This window comes from Tremella mesenterica (assembly GCF_000271645.1).
Source record: "Tremella mesenterica DSM 1558 unplaced genomic scaffold TREMEscaffold_4, whole genome shotgun sequence".
Taxonomy (NCBI): Eukaryota; Fungi; Basidiomycota; class Tremellomycetes; order Tremellales; family Tremellaceae; genus Tremella; species Tremella mesenterica.
The window spans coordinates 1,508,322-1,529,965 of record NW_006711228.1 but is presented as its reverse complement, the minus strand read 5'-3'; the positions used below and the strand labels follow the sequence as shown (position 1 = coordinate 1,529,965).

At 49.7% G+C, this 21,644-nt stretch overlaps 5 protein-coding genes across 5 annotated transcripts; 1 reads left to right on the top strand and 4 right to left on the bottom strand.

The window, feature by feature from the left end:
• Positions 1–1,151: 1,151 nt before the first annotated feature.
• TREMEDRAFT_61940 (uncharacterized protein) lies at positions 1,152–3,606 on the top strand (the record flags this gene model as incomplete). The annotated part of the gene is made up of 6 exons (XM_007004161.1): positions 1,152–1,212; positions 1,263–1,712; positions 1,806–2,109; positions 2,153–3,181; positions 3,333–3,504; positions 3,571–3,606. The coding sequence occupies 6 exons, from the start codon at positions 1,152–1,154 to the stop codon at positions 3,604–3,606; spliced, it is 2,052 nt and encodes a 683-aa protein (XP_007004223.1).
• A 4,304-nt stretch (positions 3,607–7,910) lies between these two features.
• Positions 7,911–9,395, bottom strand: TREMEDRAFT_61938 (uncharacterized protein; the record flags this gene model as incomplete). The annotated part of the gene is made up of 2 exons (XM_007004160.1): positions 7,911–8,315; positions 8,994–9,395. The coding sequence occupies 2 exons, from the start codon at positions 9,393–9,395 to the stop codon at positions 7,911–7,913; spliced, it is 807 nt and encodes a 268-aa protein (XP_007004222.1).
• Positions 9,396–11,710: 2,315 nt separating this feature from the next.
• Positions 11,711–12,651, bottom strand: TREMEDRAFT_61937 (uncharacterized protein; the record flags this gene model as incomplete). The annotated part of the gene is made up of 3 exons (XM_007004159.1): positions 11,711–11,865; positions 11,890–12,115; positions 12,487–12,651. The coding sequence occupies 3 exons, from the start codon at positions 12,649–12,651 to the stop codon at positions 11,711–11,713; spliced, it is 546 nt and encodes a 181-aa protein (XP_007004221.1).
• A 598-nt stretch (positions 12,652–13,249) lies between these two features.
• Positions 13,250–14,365, bottom strand: TREMEDRAFT_61936 (uncharacterized protein; the record flags this gene model as incomplete). The annotated part of the gene is made up of 3 exons (XM_007004158.1): positions 13,250–13,708; positions 13,891–14,148; positions 14,297–14,365. 3 exons carry the CDS (start codon positions 14,363–14,365, stop codon positions 13,250–13,252), a joined length of 786 nt encoding a protein of 261 aa, XP_007004220.1.
• Positions 14,366–16,827: 2,462 nt separating this feature from the next.
• On the bottom strand, positions 16,828–20,493 carry TREMEDRAFT_61934 (uncharacterized protein; the record flags this gene model as incomplete). The annotated part of the gene is made up of 6 exons (XM_007004157.1): positions 16,828–16,882; positions 16,917–17,181; positions 17,848–17,987; positions 18,537–19,085; positions 19,157–19,325; positions 20,319–20,493. The coding sequence occupies 6 exons, from the start codon at positions 20,491–20,493 to the stop codon at positions 16,828–16,830; spliced, it is 1,353 nt and encodes a 450-aa protein (XP_007004219.1).
• Between the last annotated feature and the right edge of the window lie 1,151 nt (positions 20,494–21,644).

Here is a 21,644-nt window from a genome sequence, read left to right as displayed (position 1 = left end):
ATGCATGTCACGGCCGTCGAACAACTACTTTCTATGGAGACCGACGGTCGACGAACCTCGGTTAACTTGACGCTTCTAAGTCGATGTCTCACCCAACCAGGAGGGCGCAGACGTCGAAAGGAGTGTAACTGCGGCGTACTTTGGCGTAGTTACTCTAACTGGGGTTTTGTTCTACTGATGGCGATGTATCTCGATTGTATATAGCTATCTCTATCTGTCTTTCACTACTGACAACAATCAAGGATCGCTGAAGAAGTTCAGCGATCTGTAAACTATCTATACTACTCCTCTCTTCTCATAGAACGTCCCTCAACTCCTGCACTGCCTCACGCTCAGTCCTCTTCGTTCAACTTCGCCGTACCTCGCCATATCCCCGATATCCTACTCCGCTCACTTCGACTAACTTCGCCTAACTTCCCCTGTTCTGCTCTCCCTCGGTTCCCTTCCCCTAACTTCGCCGTAGTTCTCCGCTAGGCGGGGTTATCGTGACAAATACCCTCTTGGTTCTCGTAACTTCGCCGTAGTTGGTCTCAGTGGTTCGAGTGGAGGTTGGTGGTGGTGAAAGGAAGGTCGGTGATGGTGAAAGGAGGGTCGGTGATGGTGGTTGTCAGGGATGTTACGACGTAGTTCGTGACAGTCGCCCCCTCCTTAGGCGCGAACGTCCTCGTGAGCTTCGTATGCATGTAATGAAGAAAAGGACACTCAGCAGGTTACAGGAAACACAATTGGTCACATAACAGTTGTTGGTAGATGATACCATGGTTTGTTGTTAAACGGACAGTAAACTTCGTCGAAGTTCATCGTGGTTGCTTGTTGTTACCCTGTGGTAGTTACGTTGTAAGTGAGACAGAGGATTTGGGGTACAACAAACCTCGTCGAAGTTCGTCAGCGTATCCCTAACTTATATGAATGTGAGACACGTAGCGTGGGAATTTTGATCGTTGTCATGGTGTTTGTTGTTGCTGAGACACCTTGTTATGCGAAGTTACCAGTGCCCTGACGACGAGTAGCCATGTCAGTTATACTAAATACTCAGTACTTCGGCCCACTTCTTCTTCTTTCCCAGGACTAATCCTAAATCGTACTATCATCGTCTATCGATTTCCAGTCTTTACCTTACCAAACATATCAATTGGATATATTTCAACAAAATGTCTTCTCGTCCGGAGCTCAACGCCCATAATTTTTTTGCAGATCGCTTCGCCGCTGTCCGTAAGTCTACTTGTACTCTCTATAAGCTACTCTGTCGCTGATTGTCCTAGTCGCTCAGCAGGGGAACTCTCCCCGCCAAGTGTCGTCTATGGGCTTTGGAGCCTTAGCCATCACCGATGGCTCGCCTTCTGCTGCTGCAGCTTCCGCTGCAGTTCCTTCTGCCACCGCGTCCCCTGCTGCGGTTACGACCCCTCTCTCCTCTGGCCAACAGGAGGTCAGACCTGCTCCTGTTGGCCCTTTGCAAGCTTTGGGTCAGTCCGCTACTGTGGTGGAAATCGACGATGATGATGAAGAGATGGATGGTGATGAGGAGGTGGCTGGTGTTCGTCGTGGTGAAGAGACGGGTGTGTTGGTTGATGATGGTGAGACGGGTGGTGCAGATGATGATGATGAGATGGGTGAGGTCGATGAAGATGAGGAAATCCTCAGTGTTGATCTTGGTGATCCGGCGCTGTTTGAGGATAGAGAAACTTGGGTGTCAGACTTGGAAAAGTTAAGCCGTATGTCCTCTTGTCATATACCCTGCTCGTAAGTGCTGACATGTAGCTGTTCGTGATAATGAGGGGTCTCCCGAATTCCGCGTACGGCTCCAGACTTCTTTCGGGAAGAAACAGGTTGCGTACAGGAGAAGATGGATGCTCTGGCTGAGTTTAAAGCCAAGAAACGTCGCCGTTCCCCTTCCGCCCACGACGAAGTAACACCTCCTTCGGTGAAACGGGTCAAAGAGACCCTTCGGTCCTCTACAGGACAGGCTGAATTGTTTCCCTCCCCTTCCCACGAGCCAGGGAGTGCTCGCAAGGCGTCGTTGCGAGAACAGGATAGGCTATGGAAGTTGTTTATCGATGAAAGGGAGCGATGGGAGGTCGCCAGTATCGATGAGTCGTGTGATAGATGTCGGTAGGTTCCTTCCCTAGAAGTTTATACATCTGCTGATCAGTAGCCGTGAAATTATCACGTATGGGAGAGCGAAGTGGCCGTGTCTACGACCGGTCAAACCTCATAATCGCGGGTCCCGTTGTGCTTCTTGCACTTCTGGCCCCTGCTCGTTCTGTCCCCCCAACACCGCTCGGGATATTCCTCCTAGACCTTCTGCTCCCCTCGGTCCCCCCTACACTCCGTCCGCCGCTGTTCGCCGCCGTCTCCCCACAGCCCAAGACGGGGACTATCCTTCGCGCTCTCCTTCGGCGAACTTCTCCTCTCCTGGCCCCACCTCGCCGTCACCCGCCGTCCGTTGCCCGCCTAACTCTCCCGTGGCCGGACCGTCTCGTCTCCCTGCTACCCCTTCGGCAGGTTCGTCTCGTCGCTCGCCTCGCCGTGCTCCTTCCGCCTCCCTCCAGCCCTCGACACCTATGGCTGGCCCATCTCGTCTCCCGGCTACCCCTTCTGCCGGTCCGTCTCGTCCCACCAGGAGCCGTCCTACTCCTGTGTCAACTGAAGAGGAGTCTCCTCTAAGTCTCCCTCCTGCCCTTGGGACCCGAAGCCGTCAACCATCTGCTCCTCCTGCTTCTGGGCTCTCAACTCCTGCCCCTCCTGTGAAAACTCCTCCGAAATCTTCGAAAGGGAAAGGCAAGAAGAAGAAAGCTGTCCAGTTCGAACCGGCTGTGGTGGAAAACGAAAGTACTCAGCTACCAGAGGAAATCCCTCCTTCCCTCGACCACCCCACTATCGCTCTCGATCCTCGGATACCAGAGGAGGACAAACAGCTAGCCACCTTCCGTTCCGTCATTATTGGCTTAACCGCTCAATTACAAGCCAATAGACGAGATACGGCGAAGCTCGTCGAATATTGCGTGAAGTTGGTCTCCGCGATGAATACTCTCTCTCGGACAATGGCAACCCTTGTGAACTCCTCCGACATAGGGCCATTAGGGCGAACTGAGTTAGCTAGAGTCTCCCGAGAGCTCACAACGGACATGAGCGACTTCTACCGCAATCTCTTTGACTCTCCCTACCTCCTGAACCCCACTGAGTATATGCTCCCCCCTACACTGGACTGGTGTCACGAACTACGTCGCGACACCTCGATTACTCCACCAACAATGACCCTCCTTTGGCCATCAAAACCCCATCACGCCTTAACCTCTTTACTCTACACGTAACTCAGGACTTCTGACACCAAGTACGGCGAGGTTAGACGGAGTTAGGCTAAGTAGGAACAATGGGAGCAGAAGTACGGCGAAGTTAGACGGAGTTAGGCTAAGTAGGGACAATGGGAGCAGAAGTGCGGCGATGTTAGGCGGAGTTAGTCGAAGGAGGAAGAGGATGGCCGAGGGCTCGGGGAAGTTGGACGAAGTGCGTTGAAGTACGTCAAAGCGCGAGAGGGTTGGATGAACGTCTAGGAGGAGTAGATAATATTAGCTGAGAAGATCGCTGAAGTTCTTCAGCGATCCTTGATTGTTGTCAGTAGTGAAAGACAGATAGAGATAGCTATAAATCAAGATACATCGCCATCAGTAGAACAAAACCCTAGTTAGAGTAACTACGCCGAAGTACGCCGTAGTTACACCCCTTTCGACGTCTGCGCCCTCCTGGTTGGGTGAGACATCGACTCAGAGCGTGAAGTTAGCCGAGGTTCGTCGACCGTCGGTCTATTAAGAAATAGTTGTTCGACGGCCGTGACAACTGGTTAAAACCATCTCAACCAGCTCGACTCAGTTCTCAGGATGGTGCTTTCCTCGATATCCTAACTCTTCCCGCAGACTGTCTTAGAGCACTTCGTCAGTTGTGGAAATCACCTAGTCTGAGTCTCGCTCGTGATCCTGCTCTCCACTCCGCTCACATTCTCGCCTTTAACACAGCATGGAAGGAGACTCGAGCCCTCCGACGGACGGTGGCACCGAAGGTTACTGAGAGTAGTTCTGGGGATGGTCCTGCACCGGGGAACGAGGAACAGGGAGGAAGTTCGCAGCAGTGAGTTGTACTTAGCTAATGTTGTACCAGTTGTATGAATTACTTCCTCGTTCGTGATCTTACCACTCGTCCTTTCATCGGCTTATCCGGGTGAAGTTCGTGGAACTTCGCCAATATGTCATTAGCTCCGTCCACGTTTTCTACTGGTTCCCATGATACTGCGTCATCTGAGCCTTCGTAACCTAACCATTCCACTAGATACTCTAACTTCCCTGACCTCTTATTTACTCTTGAGTCCACAATATCCTTTACTTCCCACGATTCTCCTACGTTATCCACCTCTACTGGGCCAGGTGGTTCAGCTTGCTGACCAGGAAATACCGGAGGGTGATAGGGACGGAGTAAAGAAACATGGAATACATCATGGATACCTGCCATCGTTCCTGGTAATTCCAGCTTACAAGCATGAGAACCTACTTGCCGTACTACCTTGTACGGCCCACTTTGCTTAAGGTCCAACTTCTTCATTGGTCTCTTAGTCTTGATATTCTCTAACGACAGCATAACTAGGTCACCTTCCACGAAGTTCGGCGTAGTTCGATGTTTCCTGTTGTATCCTTCGGCGTACTTCTCGTTAGCTCTCTCGATCCCCTCAATACATTCTTTGTGTATTTTGGTTAAGTCTTTTACCGCTACTGTAGCAGCAGGTACCTCAACCTCACTGGTCTTAATCTCTTCAGCCCACCGAGGGTGGTACCCATAGTTCGCATAAAACGGTGTCTTGTTTATCGCAGAATGGTGGGTGTTGTTATAAGCGAAGCTCGCTCGAGCAAGCAGCTTTGACCAGTCGTTTTGCTGATAAGAAGTGAAGATTCTAAGGTATAGTTCGAGGGATTGATTTGTTCGTTCAGTCTGTCCATCAGTCGGTGGATGATACGCAGTAGAGAGATGTAGTCTTATCCCGAGACTATCGGTCAAGTTCTTCCAAAACTTCGAGGTAAACTTTGATCCCCTGTCTGATACCATGTTCTCTGGTAACCCATGCTGAGCCACCACATAGTCCGTTATCAGCTCTGATAGGCCAGCTGCGGTCAACTTCGTCGTAGTTGGAATGAAAACCGCCCATTTGGTCAATCGATCCACCACTACCAGGATGGAATTATACCCGTGGGAATTCGGGAGTTCCTCAATAAAATCCATCGAGATACTGGACCAAGGTTTCGTAGCCACTTCCAGCGGTTTAAGCTCTCCATGAGGTCTCTGCCTGTTAGTCTTGGCCCTCTGACATACCGCGCATCCAGCAACATAGTCCTCGACATCCTTCCTTAGCCCTACCCAGACATAATCCCTCAGGACTAGTTCAAGGGTTTTCGCTGAGCCTGGATGGCCAGCCAAGGGTGAATCATGTCGCATCTTCATGATCTTCAGTCGAGCATCGGCGTAGTTCGGCACGTATGTGCGATGGTCGAACGTGAGGAAACCCCTTGGGGTCCATCCGCCACGAAGTATTAAGGGAGATCGCGAACTACGGCGTAGTTCGGTTATCGATGCTGGTTCCTGTACATTATCGTGACACGTCGGATGAGAACACTCAGCGCAGATAACTCCTAATAGCTCTCCTCTAACTTCCTCCACCTCTTCGTCTTCCTGTATCCCAACTGCCAGGTCCATGGGATGAATAAGGTCGTTCTCTCTCACTTCCTTTGTCCCTTGCAAGGCTCGAAGGAGGTGTTGTAACCCCGAGCTAGTCTCGTCAAGTTCGTCGAACTTCGGCAAGCCTTGAATAAGGTTGCTCTCTTGCACCATAGTACTTCCTTTTCCAGAGTGGTAGTCTGCTCTTCTCGACAGCCCGTCCGGCAGCGTAGCTTGTTTCCCAGGTCGATACACCATTTTAAACCTAAAGTTAGAAAGCTCTTCGACCCACCTGCCCTGCCTCGGGCTTAACTGCTTCGGTTCCATCCAGTATGTCAAATTCAAGTGGTCCGTGAGAACTGTAGTCTCTACCTGTAGCAGTAAGTGCCTCCTTCTTCTAAAAGCCTCAACGATAGCTAGTAGTTCCTTCTCGCCTACCGTATAATTTAACTGTGCCGCTTGAAACGCTCCTGACTCGATAGCTACCGGGTGTTCTTGTCCTAACTCGTTCACCTGCGATATTATGAAGCCCCAGCCGAAGAACGACGCATCTGTCTGTAGTAATGTCTTCAACGAAGGATCAAAGTGAGCCAACACTGGGGCCCTACACATTCTATCCTTTAATTCTTTAAAGGCTCTCTCCTGCTCCACTCCCCAGACAAACGGTACATCCTTCCTTGTGAGGTCATTGATCGGTTTAGCAATTCTGGAGAAGTTGGGGACAAAACGCCGATAATAACTGACGACTCCCATAAATCCTCTGCTCTCTCTCAGGTTTTTGGGGCGGGGAAAAGACACAACAGCGTCGATGTACTCTGGATTACTAGAAACTCCCTCCCGTGAGACGACAAAACCCAAGAAGACTACCGAATCTCTTTCCAACTCGCACTTACTAGCCTTGACGAACAGATTCGACCTTCGAAGAACTTCGAACACCTTCGCCGTAGTTCCTCTCAATTCTTCCAACGTTTGACCATAGATGAGTATATCATCTATGTAGACAACTACTCCTTTCCCCAACAGTTCTCGGAAACTTTCATTCAGAAAATGCTGGAATACAGCAGGAGCATTTCGCAGACCATCTCGAACAACAAGAGACTCGAGCATACCGTACTGAGTCCTGAACGCCGTCAAGTGCTCGTGTCCTTCCTTTACTCGTAGGAGTTGATAAGCTCCAATCAGGTCTAACTTGCTGAAATACCTCGCTTTTCCCAGCTCTTCGGTTATCTGGCCGATCAGAGGCAGTGGATAGGCGTCGGGTATCGTTGCTTCGTTTAACTTTCGGTAGTCAATGACCATTCACCATTGACCCTTTGCTTTCTTCGGTACCAAGAACATCGGTGATCCGTAGGGCGAATTACTGGGTCGAATTCTTCCGGCCGACGTCTCGCGATCTAGGATGTCTCTCAGTGCACTTCTCTGATCTTCTCCGAGTGAGTAGAGTGGAGCAACCTTCAGGTTCGCCCCCTCCCTAAGGTCAAATTCCAGATCATACTCCCTTGAGGGAGGTAATTCTTCACCTCCCTTCCTCGGGTTAAACACATCAATGAACGGGTGATATTGTTCAGGAACCACCTGATACAATTCCTCCTGTTCCTCCGGACTCAGTTCATCCTGGTCATCTTTGTCTCGGAGATCTATCGCGTCCGTCGGAGTTGGTAGCCCTATGGCAGCCAACTTCGCCGAACTTGGGGGTGTCTGAATGGGGAATTTTACCGAGTTGTCTCTTCCATCAAGGACAACCCCTTCCTTCCTCATCCAGTCCCATCCTATTACAACGTCTGCATCGCAGAGCGTTGTTACATCGAGACGAACAGATCGCACTTCGGCGTCTTTTGTCAAACTAAAACCGACTTCGACGAACTCGGTGATAGGCCCAGCAACACTAACCGAGCCATCAAACATGTGAACGGGTACGCTCACCTGGTATCGTCTCCTTTCTACGCCTATCTTCGCCGCTGCCCTAGGACTTATATATGAACAAGTAGCCCCAGTGTCCCAGAGCGTAGTTAGCTTCATTCCATTAATGAAAATGTTCGATTTAGGTTGATCTCTGGAAGTGGAAGGGATGAGGAGACGATTATCGACATTGCATAAACAAGGGGTACTGAGTGGTGTATTTTTATATTCACAATCCTCTGGCTTCATCAGCTGCTTTTCTTTTATACGTCGGGGAATGGTGGCCGAGAGAATATGGCGGACCCGCCGAGCCTCGCCTACTGCGACAGGTCCTCTTCTTTTCCCTGGTCCTCTTCCATCTCTCCTTCGCCTCCAACTTCGTTCAAGTTCCTCCTCTGTCCCAGAGGTACTGCGTTCCCTCCCGATCCTCCACCTCGTTCTCCGAACTTCTCTCCCCATGGGGGCAACAACCCAACCTTAACCTTAGCCTCCCTTACAGGGCATTCCTTCAGCCAATGTCCTGCTTCACCACACTCGGTACACTTCCCCTCCTTCCTCCTTGTCTCCCTCAGATCGGAGCTCGGCCTAGGCCATCTTCGGCGAACTTCGTCGATGTTTGGCGGCGTACTCTTTACCACCGTCGACATCATAGCCGCCTGGACACCACCCTGCGCCGAAGGTTGCCCCTTTTCCCATTTCTTCTCTTCTTTCTTCTCCGTCCTCTGACTTTCCACCACTGTCGTTGTCCTTATCCCTCCTTCCCTTTTCCTCTCTGCCTCCTTCTCCACTTGTCTCCTCCACAGGCGGTTGTCCAAGGGAATCACAAACTCCAATAGCTCTTTCACAGTCCCAAACGATCTACCGTGTCTTGCGATTTCATCTAGAAGGTGCGATTTTAGACCTTTCTTGGCTCGGTCAACTAGGTTTCCATCATCAGACCACTTGAGAATCGCAACATGTCGCTGGACGGCGGAGAAGTAGTCCGAAGCAGACCCGGTTTGCTTGAGGTCGTTAAGTTGTCGGGCCGCAGTTCCTTCTTCGTCTGGATCACCAAAGTTAGTCTTGAGGTACTTAACGAACTGATCGTGTGTCGTGAGGTACTCAGGAAGAGGTCTTTTGGATAGATCGGGCTGCACCGCAAGAAGAGGTGTTTCGCGTAGATGAGAGATCATGAAAAAGACTTTCTTAGTGTCGTCGGGGAAAAGATGAGAGTTCAATTCGAAATGTACGTCGCACTCAGACAGAAAGGCAGTTAACTTGTTCCGATCTCCTCTCCAGAGGTCTGGGTTAGGTAGCTTTATCCCCTTCCGTTGTTCGCCCACTACGCTTGGGGTCGCCGAAGTTTGCCGTCCCATGGCGTACCTCACCCCTTCTGATATCCCTTCTGCAATCCCGCCCACTGTATCCCTTTCTCTTCTCTGTTCCCATTCCTCCCTACACCTTCTCTCCTCCATCATGTCTTTGTTCATATTCGCCACCATCTGCATCAAGGCCAACACCACCCCTTGTGTTCCTTCTTCTCCCAAGTTCGCCGTACTTCCAGTGTTTTCTCTTGGGCGTGGGGTTTGGTCTGATCCAAGTGGGGATCCCACAGGTGGGAGAGCATTAGACGGAGGAGAAGGAGGGTTAGAAGGCACCGGTGGAACGAACTCATCTCCTTGAATTGATCCCCCCACACTATCCTCCACTCCAAGGTCCTGCCCCATTGCTCTGCTAAGCTCCTCCAATGCTCTCCTCTCGTTCTCCTCCATCCTGTCTCCATCCCTACTCATGCCTCGCGTAACTCTCCTTTCTGGTTCCATAATGTCTTCGTACTTCTCCGAGGTTCGCACGGGTCGTCGGTATGAGCGATCCTTGATACTGTCACGGCCGTCGAACAACTACTTTCTATGGAGACCGACGGTCGACGAACCTCGGTTAACTTGACGCTTCTAAGCCGATGTCTCACCCAACCAGGAGGGCGCAGACGTCGAAAGGAGTGTAACTACGGCGTACTTTGGCGTAGTTACTCTAACTGGGGTTTTGTTCTACTGATGGCGATGTATCTCGATTGTATATAGCTATCTCTATCTGTCTTTCACTACTGACAACAATCAAGGATCGCTGAAGAAGTTCAGCGATCTGTAAACTATCTATACTACTCCTCTCTTCTCATAGAACGTCCCTCAACTCCTGCACTGCCTCACGCTCAGTCCTCTTCGTTCAACTTCGCCGTACCTCGCCATATCCCCGATATCCTACTCCGCTCACTTCGACTAACTTCGCCTAACTTCCCCTGTTCTGCTCTCCCTCGGTTCCCTTCCCCTAACTTCGCCGTAGTTCTCCGCTAGGCGGGGTTATCGTGACAAATACCCTCTTGGTTCTCGTAACTTCGCCGTAGTTGGTCTCAGTGGTTCGAGTGGAGGTTGGTGGTGGTGAAAGGAAGGTCGGTGATGGTGAAAGGAGGGTCGGTGATGGTGGTTGTCAGGGATGTTACGACGTAGTTCGTGACAATGCACGGCTTAGGTCATAATGAAATTTGTACGTCTATCCAAGATGAACAATCCGACGCATTCTTTGCTGGTACATATGCTGGACAACAATGCATGGCAATGACTGGAAGAGGAGGCACTTTGGCCAGAAACCCCCCAAAAAGTTGCTTTTTGACCAAAATGCATCATCTTTCAAGTAGGTTTACAACAGATCTTCACACTGAAGACGCAAAACTGAAAGTCTAATTGAATAGAAGAGAATCACATTAACAATGTAGTGGACATTCATTGTCATGCACCAAATTGTGTTGAAGATTGAGGCTCCACAATTATGAGAAGAGAGTTTCCCACCCAAATTACTATGAAATGCATGGACATGACTTTTTACACCCAACTGTAGTCACCAACGTGACACTAGCACCATATACTGTCCCCTTCAAAATTTGCAACTGTGCACGTTTGCACAGCACATGTCTTTGGAAGACTCAAGTCTGCCTCCTTAACCACTTGGACAAAATGACAAGGCCACAGGTAGCTCTTGGTTCAAAGGTGATAATATATGGTTGGCCGTGTTTCTGGGCACAGGCACAGTGGTTTGAGCATCCACTCTATCTCACAAAGGATGTAAAAATAGTGTATGGTTGCTGTAACAAGGACCTGGATGAGCCTTTTGAACGCTTACCAGGTGACAACTGATGATATGCATGTAAATCCCTCAAGCTTCATTCTGTACACTCTCAGCTACAGTAACCATCCAAGAACCTCTCTGTCATAAATTATATTGTAACATTCCCTGTCAACCACCATCATCAACCCTCCTTTGACCATCAACCACCACAACCCCAGACCACTGAAAGCAACTACGGCAAAGTTACGAGAACCGAGGAGTATTGGTCACAACAACCCCTATCAACAGAGACAAACCATGGCAAAGTTGGAGTAGGGAATGCAAGGTGATGGAGCAAGTGAGGTGAAGTGAGGTGAGTAGGATATCAGGGATACGGAGAGGTACGGGGAAGTTGGACAAGGGAAGACTGAGTGTGAGGCTGTGCAGGGGTGGCAAGATAGTCTACAAGGAGAGCAAAGGAGTATAGATAGTTTACAGATTGCTGAAGAAGTTCAGTGATCCTTGATTGTTGTCAGTAACGAGAGATCTATTGAGTTGCTACAACCATTGACTTAGGAGGAGCTACCACGCAGCAGTTCGACGTACCACAGCAAAGTGTCACAAGGTTGCTTCTTCCTTAACTTCTTAGGACCGACGGCCAATAACTTCGTGGGCTTCGACCTTCACCAACTTTGTTGCTCGAGATATGAAATAGGTGACAATAGCTTCTGGGTGTAATAACTTCGTGCTTAACTAACTTCTATCACTAAGACAACAACCAGAGATCGTCAAAGATCTCTGGGAACTTCGGCCCTTAAGTACTTCGTCCTTCCCTAACTTCGTCAACGCAGAACTTCGTTCAACCCAACGTCCCGAGCTTCGTACCTTGCGAACTTCGTCCCCGACGAAGTTCGTGCCTTCCTAACTTCGTATCCTCCTAACTTCGTATCTCCCTAACTTTGTATCCCCCTAAGTTCCTACATGACTAACTTCGTCCTCGACGAAGTTAGCCTCCTAATACCCTCGTGGGTGGTGAAGTTCATGCGAACTGGGTCGTTGATGGCGAACTGATGTCCAAAGGAACTTCGTTTGATGGGAAAAGGATAATGTCACGCGGCGCCGCGTGACAGTCGCCCCCTCCTTGAGCGCGAACGTCCTCGTGAGCGAACATCAACGCCGAAAAGAACAAAACAACTCAGCATGAAGTTCGGTTCTCACCCTTCTCCTCAAACCAACTTCCTGACAACGTAATTCCCGTAATGAAATTCCAGGAAAATCTGAAACCTCCTCTGGCCACGACGCCGTCCTCACAACAAGATCGCCATATCTCGAACTTCGTAATTTGACTTGTAGTCATTGAAAAATCGTGGGGGAAATTCGTATGTGACAAGAAGATATGACAATGATAGAAGAATTTTATGTATGGAGAATGGGAACCCATAACCTGTTCGTGAGTGCAGTATCCATGAATGTAAGCAGGAAACTTGTCACGGCCGTCGAGCAACTTCTTCCTAATAGACCGACGGTCGACGAACCTCGGCTAACTTCACGCTTCTGAGTCGATGTCTCACCCAACCAGGAGGGCGCAGACGTCGAAAGGAGTGTAACTACGGCGTACTTCGGCGTAGTTACTCTAACTAAGGCTTTGTTCTATTGATGGCGATGTATCCCGATGTATAGCTATCTCTATTTGTCTTTTACTACTGACAACAATCAAGGATCGCTGAAGAACTTCAGCGATCTTCTCAGCTAATATTATCTACTCCTCCTAGACGTTCATCCAACCCTCTCGCACTTTGACGTACTTCAACGCACTTCGTCCAACTTCCCCGAGCCCTCGGCCATCCTCTTCCTCCTTCGACTAACTCCGCCTAACATCGCCGCACTTCTGCTCCCATTGTCCCTACTTAGCCTAACTCCGCCTAACATCGCCGCACTTCTGCTCCCATTGTCCCTACTTAGCCTAACTCCGCCTAACATCGCCGCACTTCTGCTCCCATTGTCCCTACTTAGCCTAACCCCGTCTAACTTCGCCGTACTTCTGCTCCCATTGTTCCTACTTAGCCTAACTCCGCCTAACTTCGCCGTACTTGGTGTCAGAAGTCCTGAGTTACGTGTAGAGTAAAGAGGTTAAGGCGTGATGGGGTTTTGATGGCCAAAGGAGGGTCATTGTTGGTGGAGTAATCGAGGTGTCACGACGTAGTTCGTGACAAAACTCCTTAGCCTGAAAATTTTCTCTCGTATCCAGGGATCTTCGTGGTATCCTGGTCTCCATGAAACACGACGTTGACGACGGCAACGCCCTCATCTGTTGTCAACAGCAACGAAATTCCCTTTATACTCAGTAGGTTGACGAACTTCCCCCCCAACTTCTTCAATTCCAACTCTCTTCTTACGTCTCAACCAACCCGCTCACTAAATTTATCTCTTCGTACACACCATGGCCCCGTCTACCCCCCGAAAACTCGTCAAATCTCCTCCTGCGAGCGTTGCCCGAAGGACTCGAAGCAGTAAGTTCGAATTGCCTGAGAATTTCGTCGAGAAGTTTCGTGTCATGGCTGATGTTAGTGTCCCGGGTTCAGTCTCCTCCTCCTGCTCCTCCTTCGTCCTTCGTCCGCCGCCTCGCCAGCTCGGCTGGTCTTCGTCTCTCTTCCCTGTCGGCTGCTCTCCCTTCGCTGTCGACACCGTCCTCGTCCTCCGCACCTCCCGCTCCTCCCGCTCCCGTCGCCGGTCCATCGTCGACCCCGGCCAAGAGACAAACTCCCTCGAAAGAGGCGAGTTCATCAAGAAAACCCTCCATCCTTCGGTCTCCCAAGAAGAGACATCGCCGAACTTCTTCACCAATATCGGTGTCCTCTTCCTCTTCGTCCGCTTTGTCCTCGCCCACCCCGGCGCGTAAACGGGTACGGGTTGAAGCCCCTTCTTCCTCGCCTGCTCCTCGCTCTGGAACGGTAAGAACTTCGGCGAGTCTCCTGGCCCTCCTCGCGGCCCAACCTGGAAGATGGGAGCTGGCTCCCAAAGGCGAGGAATGTGATCGCTGCCGGTGAGCAAATCAAATTTCTCAGAATGTACAGACCCTAACTTCCAGTGACGAGCAATCTCGGCATCCCAACTTCCCCTGCGTTCGTCCTTGTGGGACCAACCGTGGTACACGATGTGCATCGTGTACATCAGGTGTCTGCTCCTTCCTCCCCCCTTCCCCTGCTAAGCAGAGGAAACCCTCGACAACTTCCCGCCCGTCGCCCGTCGCTCGTCCGTCGCCCCCGCCAGCTGGTCGTTCGGTGTTCGCGACAGCATCTCCTTTGCCGTCGGACGAACTTCCCGGTCTTCCTCCCCCTCTCCCTCCTTCGGTCTCTTTCCGCGCCGCTCGTCCTGGTGCTCCCCTATGGGAGTTATCTCCGTCCCCACCTCCTCGTGGTCCTCATCCTCCTCGCGCTCCTCCCGTCGTCGACCTTCGTTCCCCGTCGCCGGTCTTTCCTGGGGCCTTCATTGTCCCTCCCCCTCCTTCGCCTCCTCGTCCGTCACCCGCGCCATCTTCGTCATCGTCTTCGTCGTCCGAGGAAGTTCCTCCTCCTTCACAAGAGGAAATTATCGCGGACCTCAGAAAGCTAGTCGAGGTTCTCACCTTGGACAATTTGAAAACAGAGAAACGGTTAGCAGCTATGACCGTGGTGGCTCTTCGTGCGGCAGACATGATGGACGTACAAGGGGTCATCATTCGTCGTTTCCTCAATCAAATTCGTCTTTTAACCCGGAACTTATCGAAAAAGAGTTCTCATATCGGATCTGCTACTCATAGTTTGCTGCTTGAATGGAACGAAACTCTCCTCCGTACTGGCCGCCACGCTATCTTCGGCCATAAGTTCTGGGGAGAGATCAATGATACCATTGGGCGACAAGAGCGTGATCTAACTGGTGCCGCGGTTGCTGGACCCAGCACTCAAGGACTGAGGGACGAGGTTCGTGCGGCTAGTGAGACGTTCTGGGATGCTAACTGGCGGATGAGAAACGTGATAAGAAATGATCCGTTGTTAGTGGTAGCCCGTGAAGAGCTTACTGATACTGAGGGAGCCCACTCATGGTGGGATGATAGTAAAAGATGGAGTCGTGATAAAGGAAAAGGGAGAATGGTGATGGACGATCTTGACATTCTTGTAGATGAAGAGAAAAATAAAACTTAGCGATTGTATAACTTCTTGTCCCATGTATCAGTCTTGCTCAGTTCCTAAGTTCGTCGAGCACGAGCTCGACGAACTAAACTCTCCTTCGGTTTCTCAGGGTATCGTTCGTGGAATTCTGTAAGAATTTCATCTGCACCATCAACATTTTCCTTCGGTTCCCAAGAGACAGCATCATCAGTTCCCTCAAATCCCAACCACTCTACTAAATACTCGACCTTCCCAGATCTTCTATTTATCCTAGAGTCTAGAATATTCTTGACTTCCCACGACTCTCCTGCGTCATCAACTTCGACTGGATCAGGAAGTTCTGCCTCCTGTCCCACGAAGTTCGTTGGTTGGAACTTCCTTAACAACGACACATGAAACACATCATGAAGCTTAGCCATCGAGGCCGGCAACTTCAACCTACACGCATGAGTACCAATGCGCTCAATAACTTCGTACGGCCCTGCTTGTTTAGCATCTAACTTCTTACTAGGTCTCTTAGTCCTAATATTCTCAAGAGATAACATTACTTTACTCCCAACTTCGAAAAGCGGTGTTGCTGAGCGCTTTCGGTCATACGCTTCGGAGTATCTCTCATTGGCTAATTTTATGCCCTCAACACATCGTTTGTGTACCTCCTGCAGATCAGTAACAACTGCTCGAGCAACAGGAACTTCTACTTCAGATTCTTTAATCTCGTCTGTCCATCGTGGGTGGTACCCGAAGTTCGCAAAGAACGGGCTCATCCCAATGGCTGAGTGAATCGTGTTATTATACGCGAAGCTAGCTTTTGGCAATAACTTCGCCCAATCGTCCTGCTGGTAAGAGGCGAATACTCGTAGGTACATTTCCAAAGCTTGATTTGTTCGTTCAGTCTGACCATCAGTCTGTGGATGATACGCAGTGGAGAGATTTAGTCTTATACCAAGACTAGCAGTAAGATCTTTCCAGAACTTCGATGTAAACTTCGCTCCTCTATCCGAAACTATACTTTCTGGCAGTCCGTGCTGAGCCACCACATGTTCAATTACCAAATCAGCTAACCCCCCAGCTGTGAGGTTCGTCGTCGTTGGTAGGAACATCGTCCATTTCGTCAACCGGTCGACTATAACCAAAATCGAGTTGAAACCATCTGACTCAGGAAGTTCTTCAACGAAGTCCATCGAAATACTAGACCAGGGCTTCTCCGCTACTTCCAATGTCTTCAGCGTTCCTAGAGGTTTCTGTCTGTTCGCTTTAGCTCTCTGGCAAACCACACAACCCCCAACGTAGTCTTCAACATCCTTCCTAACTCCATTCCAGATGTAATCCCTAAGTACCAATTCTAACGTCTTCGTGACCCCAGGATGACCGGCCAATACCGAGTCATGCCTGGATTTCAAAATCTTCACTCGCATCTCTTCGATATTCGGAACATATACTCGTCCGTCAAACCGTAGAAAACTGTCACGAAGTGACAAGACAGTTTGATAGTGATAGTGATAGGATGGGTTGGGTATTTAACCAGCGACCGGCGGTATGCAGTAACCGCCGGTTAATAGGCCTTTTAGCACAGTGGTTTAGACCGCTGCCTCTGAAGGGCACTGTTATATCGTCCCAATGCTGGTTAGTTGGTCTCGTGACAGATTAACCGGCGGTTACGGGTAGGATCCTGGGTTCGACTCCCAGGGTGGGCTGGGTCGTGCTCAGTCCCTACTTGGAAAACCTCCCTCTCGGAGAAAGTTTTCGGCCTATCGTGCCCATCCCTGTTGGGGCCCCAGATGGGGCTGAAAGGGAAGGCATAATGTCACGAAGTGACAAGACAGTTTGATAGTGATAGTGATAGGATGGGTTGGGTATTTAACCAGCGACCGGCGGTATGCAGTAACCGCCGGTTAATAGGCCTTTTAGCACAGTGGTTTAGACCGCTGCCTCTGAAGGGCACTGTTATATCGTCCCAATGCTGGTTAGTTGGTCTCGTGACAAAAACCTCTTACCGACCACGACGGATTCACGAACATCCCATGTCGCGATCGTCGTCGAAATTCTTCAACTTGCCTTGGCTCCTGACGGTCAGCTCTACATTCGGGGTGAAAACACTCATCGCAGATGACTGCTAACATCCCTTCCCGAACTTCGTTTATCTCGTCATCAACTTCGTATCCTTTGACAATGTCCTCGCCTTCGATCCGATCTTCCTCCCTAACTTCTTTCGTCCCTTGCAAAGCCCGGAGCATGTGTCCCAGGCTTGATTCAGTAACATCTTCCGAGTCGAACTTCGGCAGCCCTTGGACGAAGTTCTCCTCTTGTTCCGTCGTTATTCCTTTTATCCCGGGATGATAGTCCGGTCGTCTTGACAAAGCATCTGGCAGCGTCGCTTGCTTCCCGGGACGGTAAATCATCGTAAATCTGAAGTTAGCCAGTTCTTCTACCCACCTACCTTGTCTAGGATTCAATTGCTTTGGAGCCATCCAATATGTCAGATTAAGATGGTCTGTCAAGACCTTCGTTTCTACCTGTAGTAATAAGTGTCTCTTCCTCCTGAAACCTTCGACTATTGCTAACAACTCCTTTTCCCCCGTGGTGTAATTCAACTCAGCACCCTTAAAAGCTCCCGATTCTATAGCCACAGGGTGTTCCCTACCTTCTTTATCAACCTGTGAGATAATATATCCCCATCCAAAGAACGAGGCATCTGCCTGCATAATCGTTTTCAAGGAGGTGTCGAAATGAGCTAGTACTGGAGCTTCACATAACTTCTTCTTCAGCACTCTGAACGCCTCCTCTTGCTCAGTTCCCCATATGAAGCTTACATCCTTGCGAGTAAGGTCGTTCAGAGGCTTCGCAAGTTTTGAGAAGTTCGGGACGAATCTTCGGTAGTAGCTGACCATTCCCATGAACCCTCGGGATTCTCGTAAGTTCTTGGGTCGAGGAAAATCCTGTACAGCAGCAACGTATTCTGGGTTTGCCGAAATGCCTGATTTTGAAATTAAGTACCCGAGAAACACCACCGAAGTTCGTTCGAACTCACACTTAGCCGCCTTCACAAATAATTTAGCTTCCCTAAGTCTTTGAAATACCTTTATCGTACATCTTCTAAGTTCATCCTTAGTCTTAGCATAAATCAGAATGTCGTCGATGTAGACTATAACCCCTTCCCCAAGCAAATCCCTAAAGATGTCGTTCACGAAGTGCTGAAAAACAGCAGGCGCATTTCGCAGACCATCCCTAACTACTAACGATTCGTACATTCCGTATTGTGTACGAAAGGCCGTCAGATATTCGTACCCTTCTGCGATTCGTAACAACTGATACGCCCCCATCAAATCAAGTTTCGTGAAATAGTTTGCTGTACCTAATTCTTCAGTGATTTGACTGATCAATGGAAGGGGATAAACGTCTGGAATGGTGACTTCGTTTAACTTCCTATAATCCGTTACCATCCGCCACTGTCCCTTTACCTTTTTGGGAACCATGAACATAGGTGACCCATACGGCGAGTTACTCTTGCGAATTCTACCAGCCGCTACCTCCTTATCCAGAATCTCCCTCAACGCTTTTCTCTGATCTTCAGCTAACGAGTACAGTGGGGCCACCTTTAATTTCGCCCCCTCCACTAGGTCCAGTCTCAAATCATAACTTCGGTTTGGAGGTAACGTCTCTCCTCCTACCTTAGGGTTAAAGATATCCAAGAAGCCCTGGTACTCAGAAGGTACCAACTCCAACAGTTCTTCTTGTTCTTCCTCACTAAGTTCGTCTTCCAACGCCGAGTCTCTAGGCCCTAAAACTTCTCCTTCCTTGAATCCAAAAACTGCTCCTAATTTCCTCTCCTCTCTTCTCTGTCTACCCGGGATCTTTATTACCTCTCTCCTAACATCCAGGACCACTCCCGCCTTCTTCATCCATTCCCACCCTATCACCACATCCACATCACACAACTTCGTGACATCCAAGCGAATCACACGAACTTCGTCCTCATCTGACACGCGAATCCCTGTTTCAACGAACTTCGTGATGGGGCCTCCGATACTTTCTGAACCATCGAACATACGTACAGGTACTTCCTCTGGGTATCTCATAACTTCCAATCCTAACTCCTCCACTGTTTTTGGGTTTATATATGAACTAGTCGCTCCTGAATCCCATAAGGCAACCACCTGGGCCCCTTTTACGTTGATTTTTGTTTTCGGTTGTCTCGTATTAGTGATGGGTATCGTAATGAAATGTCCGTCTTCGTATACACATGGTTCTGCTACTGTCAGCTCTTTCCTGTTGATATCAGAAGGAACAATAGCAGAGAGGACAGAGAAATGGACCCGCCGACGTTCTCTCAAACCGACGGGTCCAGGCCTTTTCCCTCATCCACATCTTCTCCCGCGACCGCATTCATCTGCCTTGGCTCCCTCACAGCCACTGCATTTCCTCCTGTTCCCCTACTCCTTGAACTCTTCCACATCTCCGGAGGATTCATCTTTCCTAGAGCTACCTTAGCCGCTACTAGAGGACAATCTTTCACATAGTGTCCCTGGCCTCCACACTCCAAGCACGCTCGTTCGGCCCTCCACTTTTCCCTCTGGTCGAAACTAGGCCTAGGGGTAAGAGGATCCCCTTGCTTCCAACCCTGTGATCCTGTCACTAAATTACTCCGAGAAGGAGGAGGAGCCGACACCGAGCCAGGATTCTTCGCGAGTGTCGTCGATAACTTCGCCGTCGATGGTACAAAGTTAGACACTCTTCCCCAGTTTGTTTTCTGTCCGTTAGCCTGTCTCTCCACCCAACGCTCGCTCATCCTATTATCCAGTTTGATCACCACTGCCTTCAGTTCTTCCATAGTCCCAATCTCCTCTCTCCGGGAAAGCTCGTCCTTCATAACTTCGTCCAGCCCGTTAATAGCCTGAGCCACTAACATCTCCTCCTCACTCCACCCTAATATAGCAATATACTTTTGGAATTCAGCGAAATACGCTGATGCTTTCCCTTGCTTCTGTTTCAACTCTCTCAGCCCCCGAATAGCCGTACCCCTCTCATCTGGATCACCGAAGTTCTTCTTCATCCAAATAGCGAACTCAGAGCGTTTTGAGAGGAAAGGAGGAAGAGGAGTAGAAAGTAGATGAGGCTGCACCGCCAGCAGTGCAACCCCTCGTAAGAACCCTACCATCCACAACACACTCTGCTCCTCACTCTCAAACCTATCCTTCATCACGCTCAATGCCAACGAACACTGAGTCAAGAACCCAGTGAGCTTCTCTCTTGACCCATCGAACTCGTCAGGATCCTTCGGTTTCGGCGCTCGAGCTGACGAAGTTGTCGCCGATTCTTCTCTAGTTCCCCGCTGTCCTCGACGAAGTTCCTGTACTATCTCTGTCAAAGCCTCACTCTTCTGGTTGTCAGCCGTCTTCAACTCCTTTAAAGCCCTCATCATTTCCACCAACATCCCATCCCTAACATCCTCTTTAAACCTCTCCGGTGAATTTCTTCCCCTCGGCCGCGATGTATACGAACTTCTTCCACCCGTCGACCCCCCATCTTCTTCCTCTAACCTTCTCCCTTGATCATCCCCTCCAACCCATGGGTCGTCCAAGTACGCGTCAGAAGGTGGTTGGGAGAGAAAAGACGAATCCCTAGAACCTCGAGGTTCTAGGTTACCTTGATTATCTCCTTGTTCGTTCCTCGACATTGCTTCAGCCGTTCTCCTTTCTCTTTCCTTTCCTCTAGTCCACATATATCTTCCCACGAGTTACTGGAGAGTCGGTAAGGACGATCTCTGGTACTGTCACAAGGTTGCTTCTTCCTTAACTTCTTAGGACCGACGGCCAATAACTTCGTGGGCTTCGACCTTCACCAACTTTGTTGCTCGAGATATGAAATAGGTGACAATAGCTTCTGGGTGTAATACCTTCGTGCTTAACTAACTTCTATCACTAAGACAACAACCAGAGATCGTCAAAGATCTCTGGGAACTTCGGCCCTTAAGTACTTCGTCCTTCCCTAACTTCGTCAACGCAGAACTTCGTTCAACCCGACGTCCCGAGCTTCGTACCTTGCGAACTTCGTCCCCGACGAAGTTCGTGCCTTCCTAACTTCGTATCCTCCTAACTTCGTATCTCCCTAACTTCGTATCTTCCTAACTTTGTATCCCCCTAAGTTCCTACATGACTAACTTCGTCCTCGACGAAGTTAGCCTCCTAATACCCTCGTGGGTGGTGAAGTTCATGCGAACTGGGTCGTTGATGGCGAACTGATGTCCAAAGGAACTTCGTTTGATGGGAAAAGGATAATGTCACGCGGCGCCGTGTGACACAAAGTTAGCCGCAGTTCATCAGCAATCATCTTGTTGTTTATCACTCCAACATATTACTATGGTGTTGTCACAAGGACCAACTGAACAGCATTGGCTCAATATAACAGGGCCAATTGGGTCAGTGATCCAAACCCCTGTGACAAAAAGGCCTATTATTTGGAGGTCAACTCTACCACCAATCGCTGGTCAATGTCAGGAGTTGTTGTGACATGAAGATTAAGCTAAGGTATGGAAGCAAGGTTAAGAAAGGATGACGGGTATGAAACCAGTGATTGGTGATTGTAGACATCGCTGGTAGATACAGCTTTTTGTTCAGTGGGAACAGAGGATACTGTTATACAGTCGGACACTGGGTAGTCATGGTTCATGACAGTGAAATACCCTTCCCTGACCTTTGCTCAACTTGTCACATCCTTTGTGACAGGCGAAATCAGCCATAGTTCCCCAACGAGCACCCTGTCTCTGTCAGACATCGACACCCTAGAACAACATGAATAGTCGAGGTTTGTTGACTGTTGTTCAGCTGA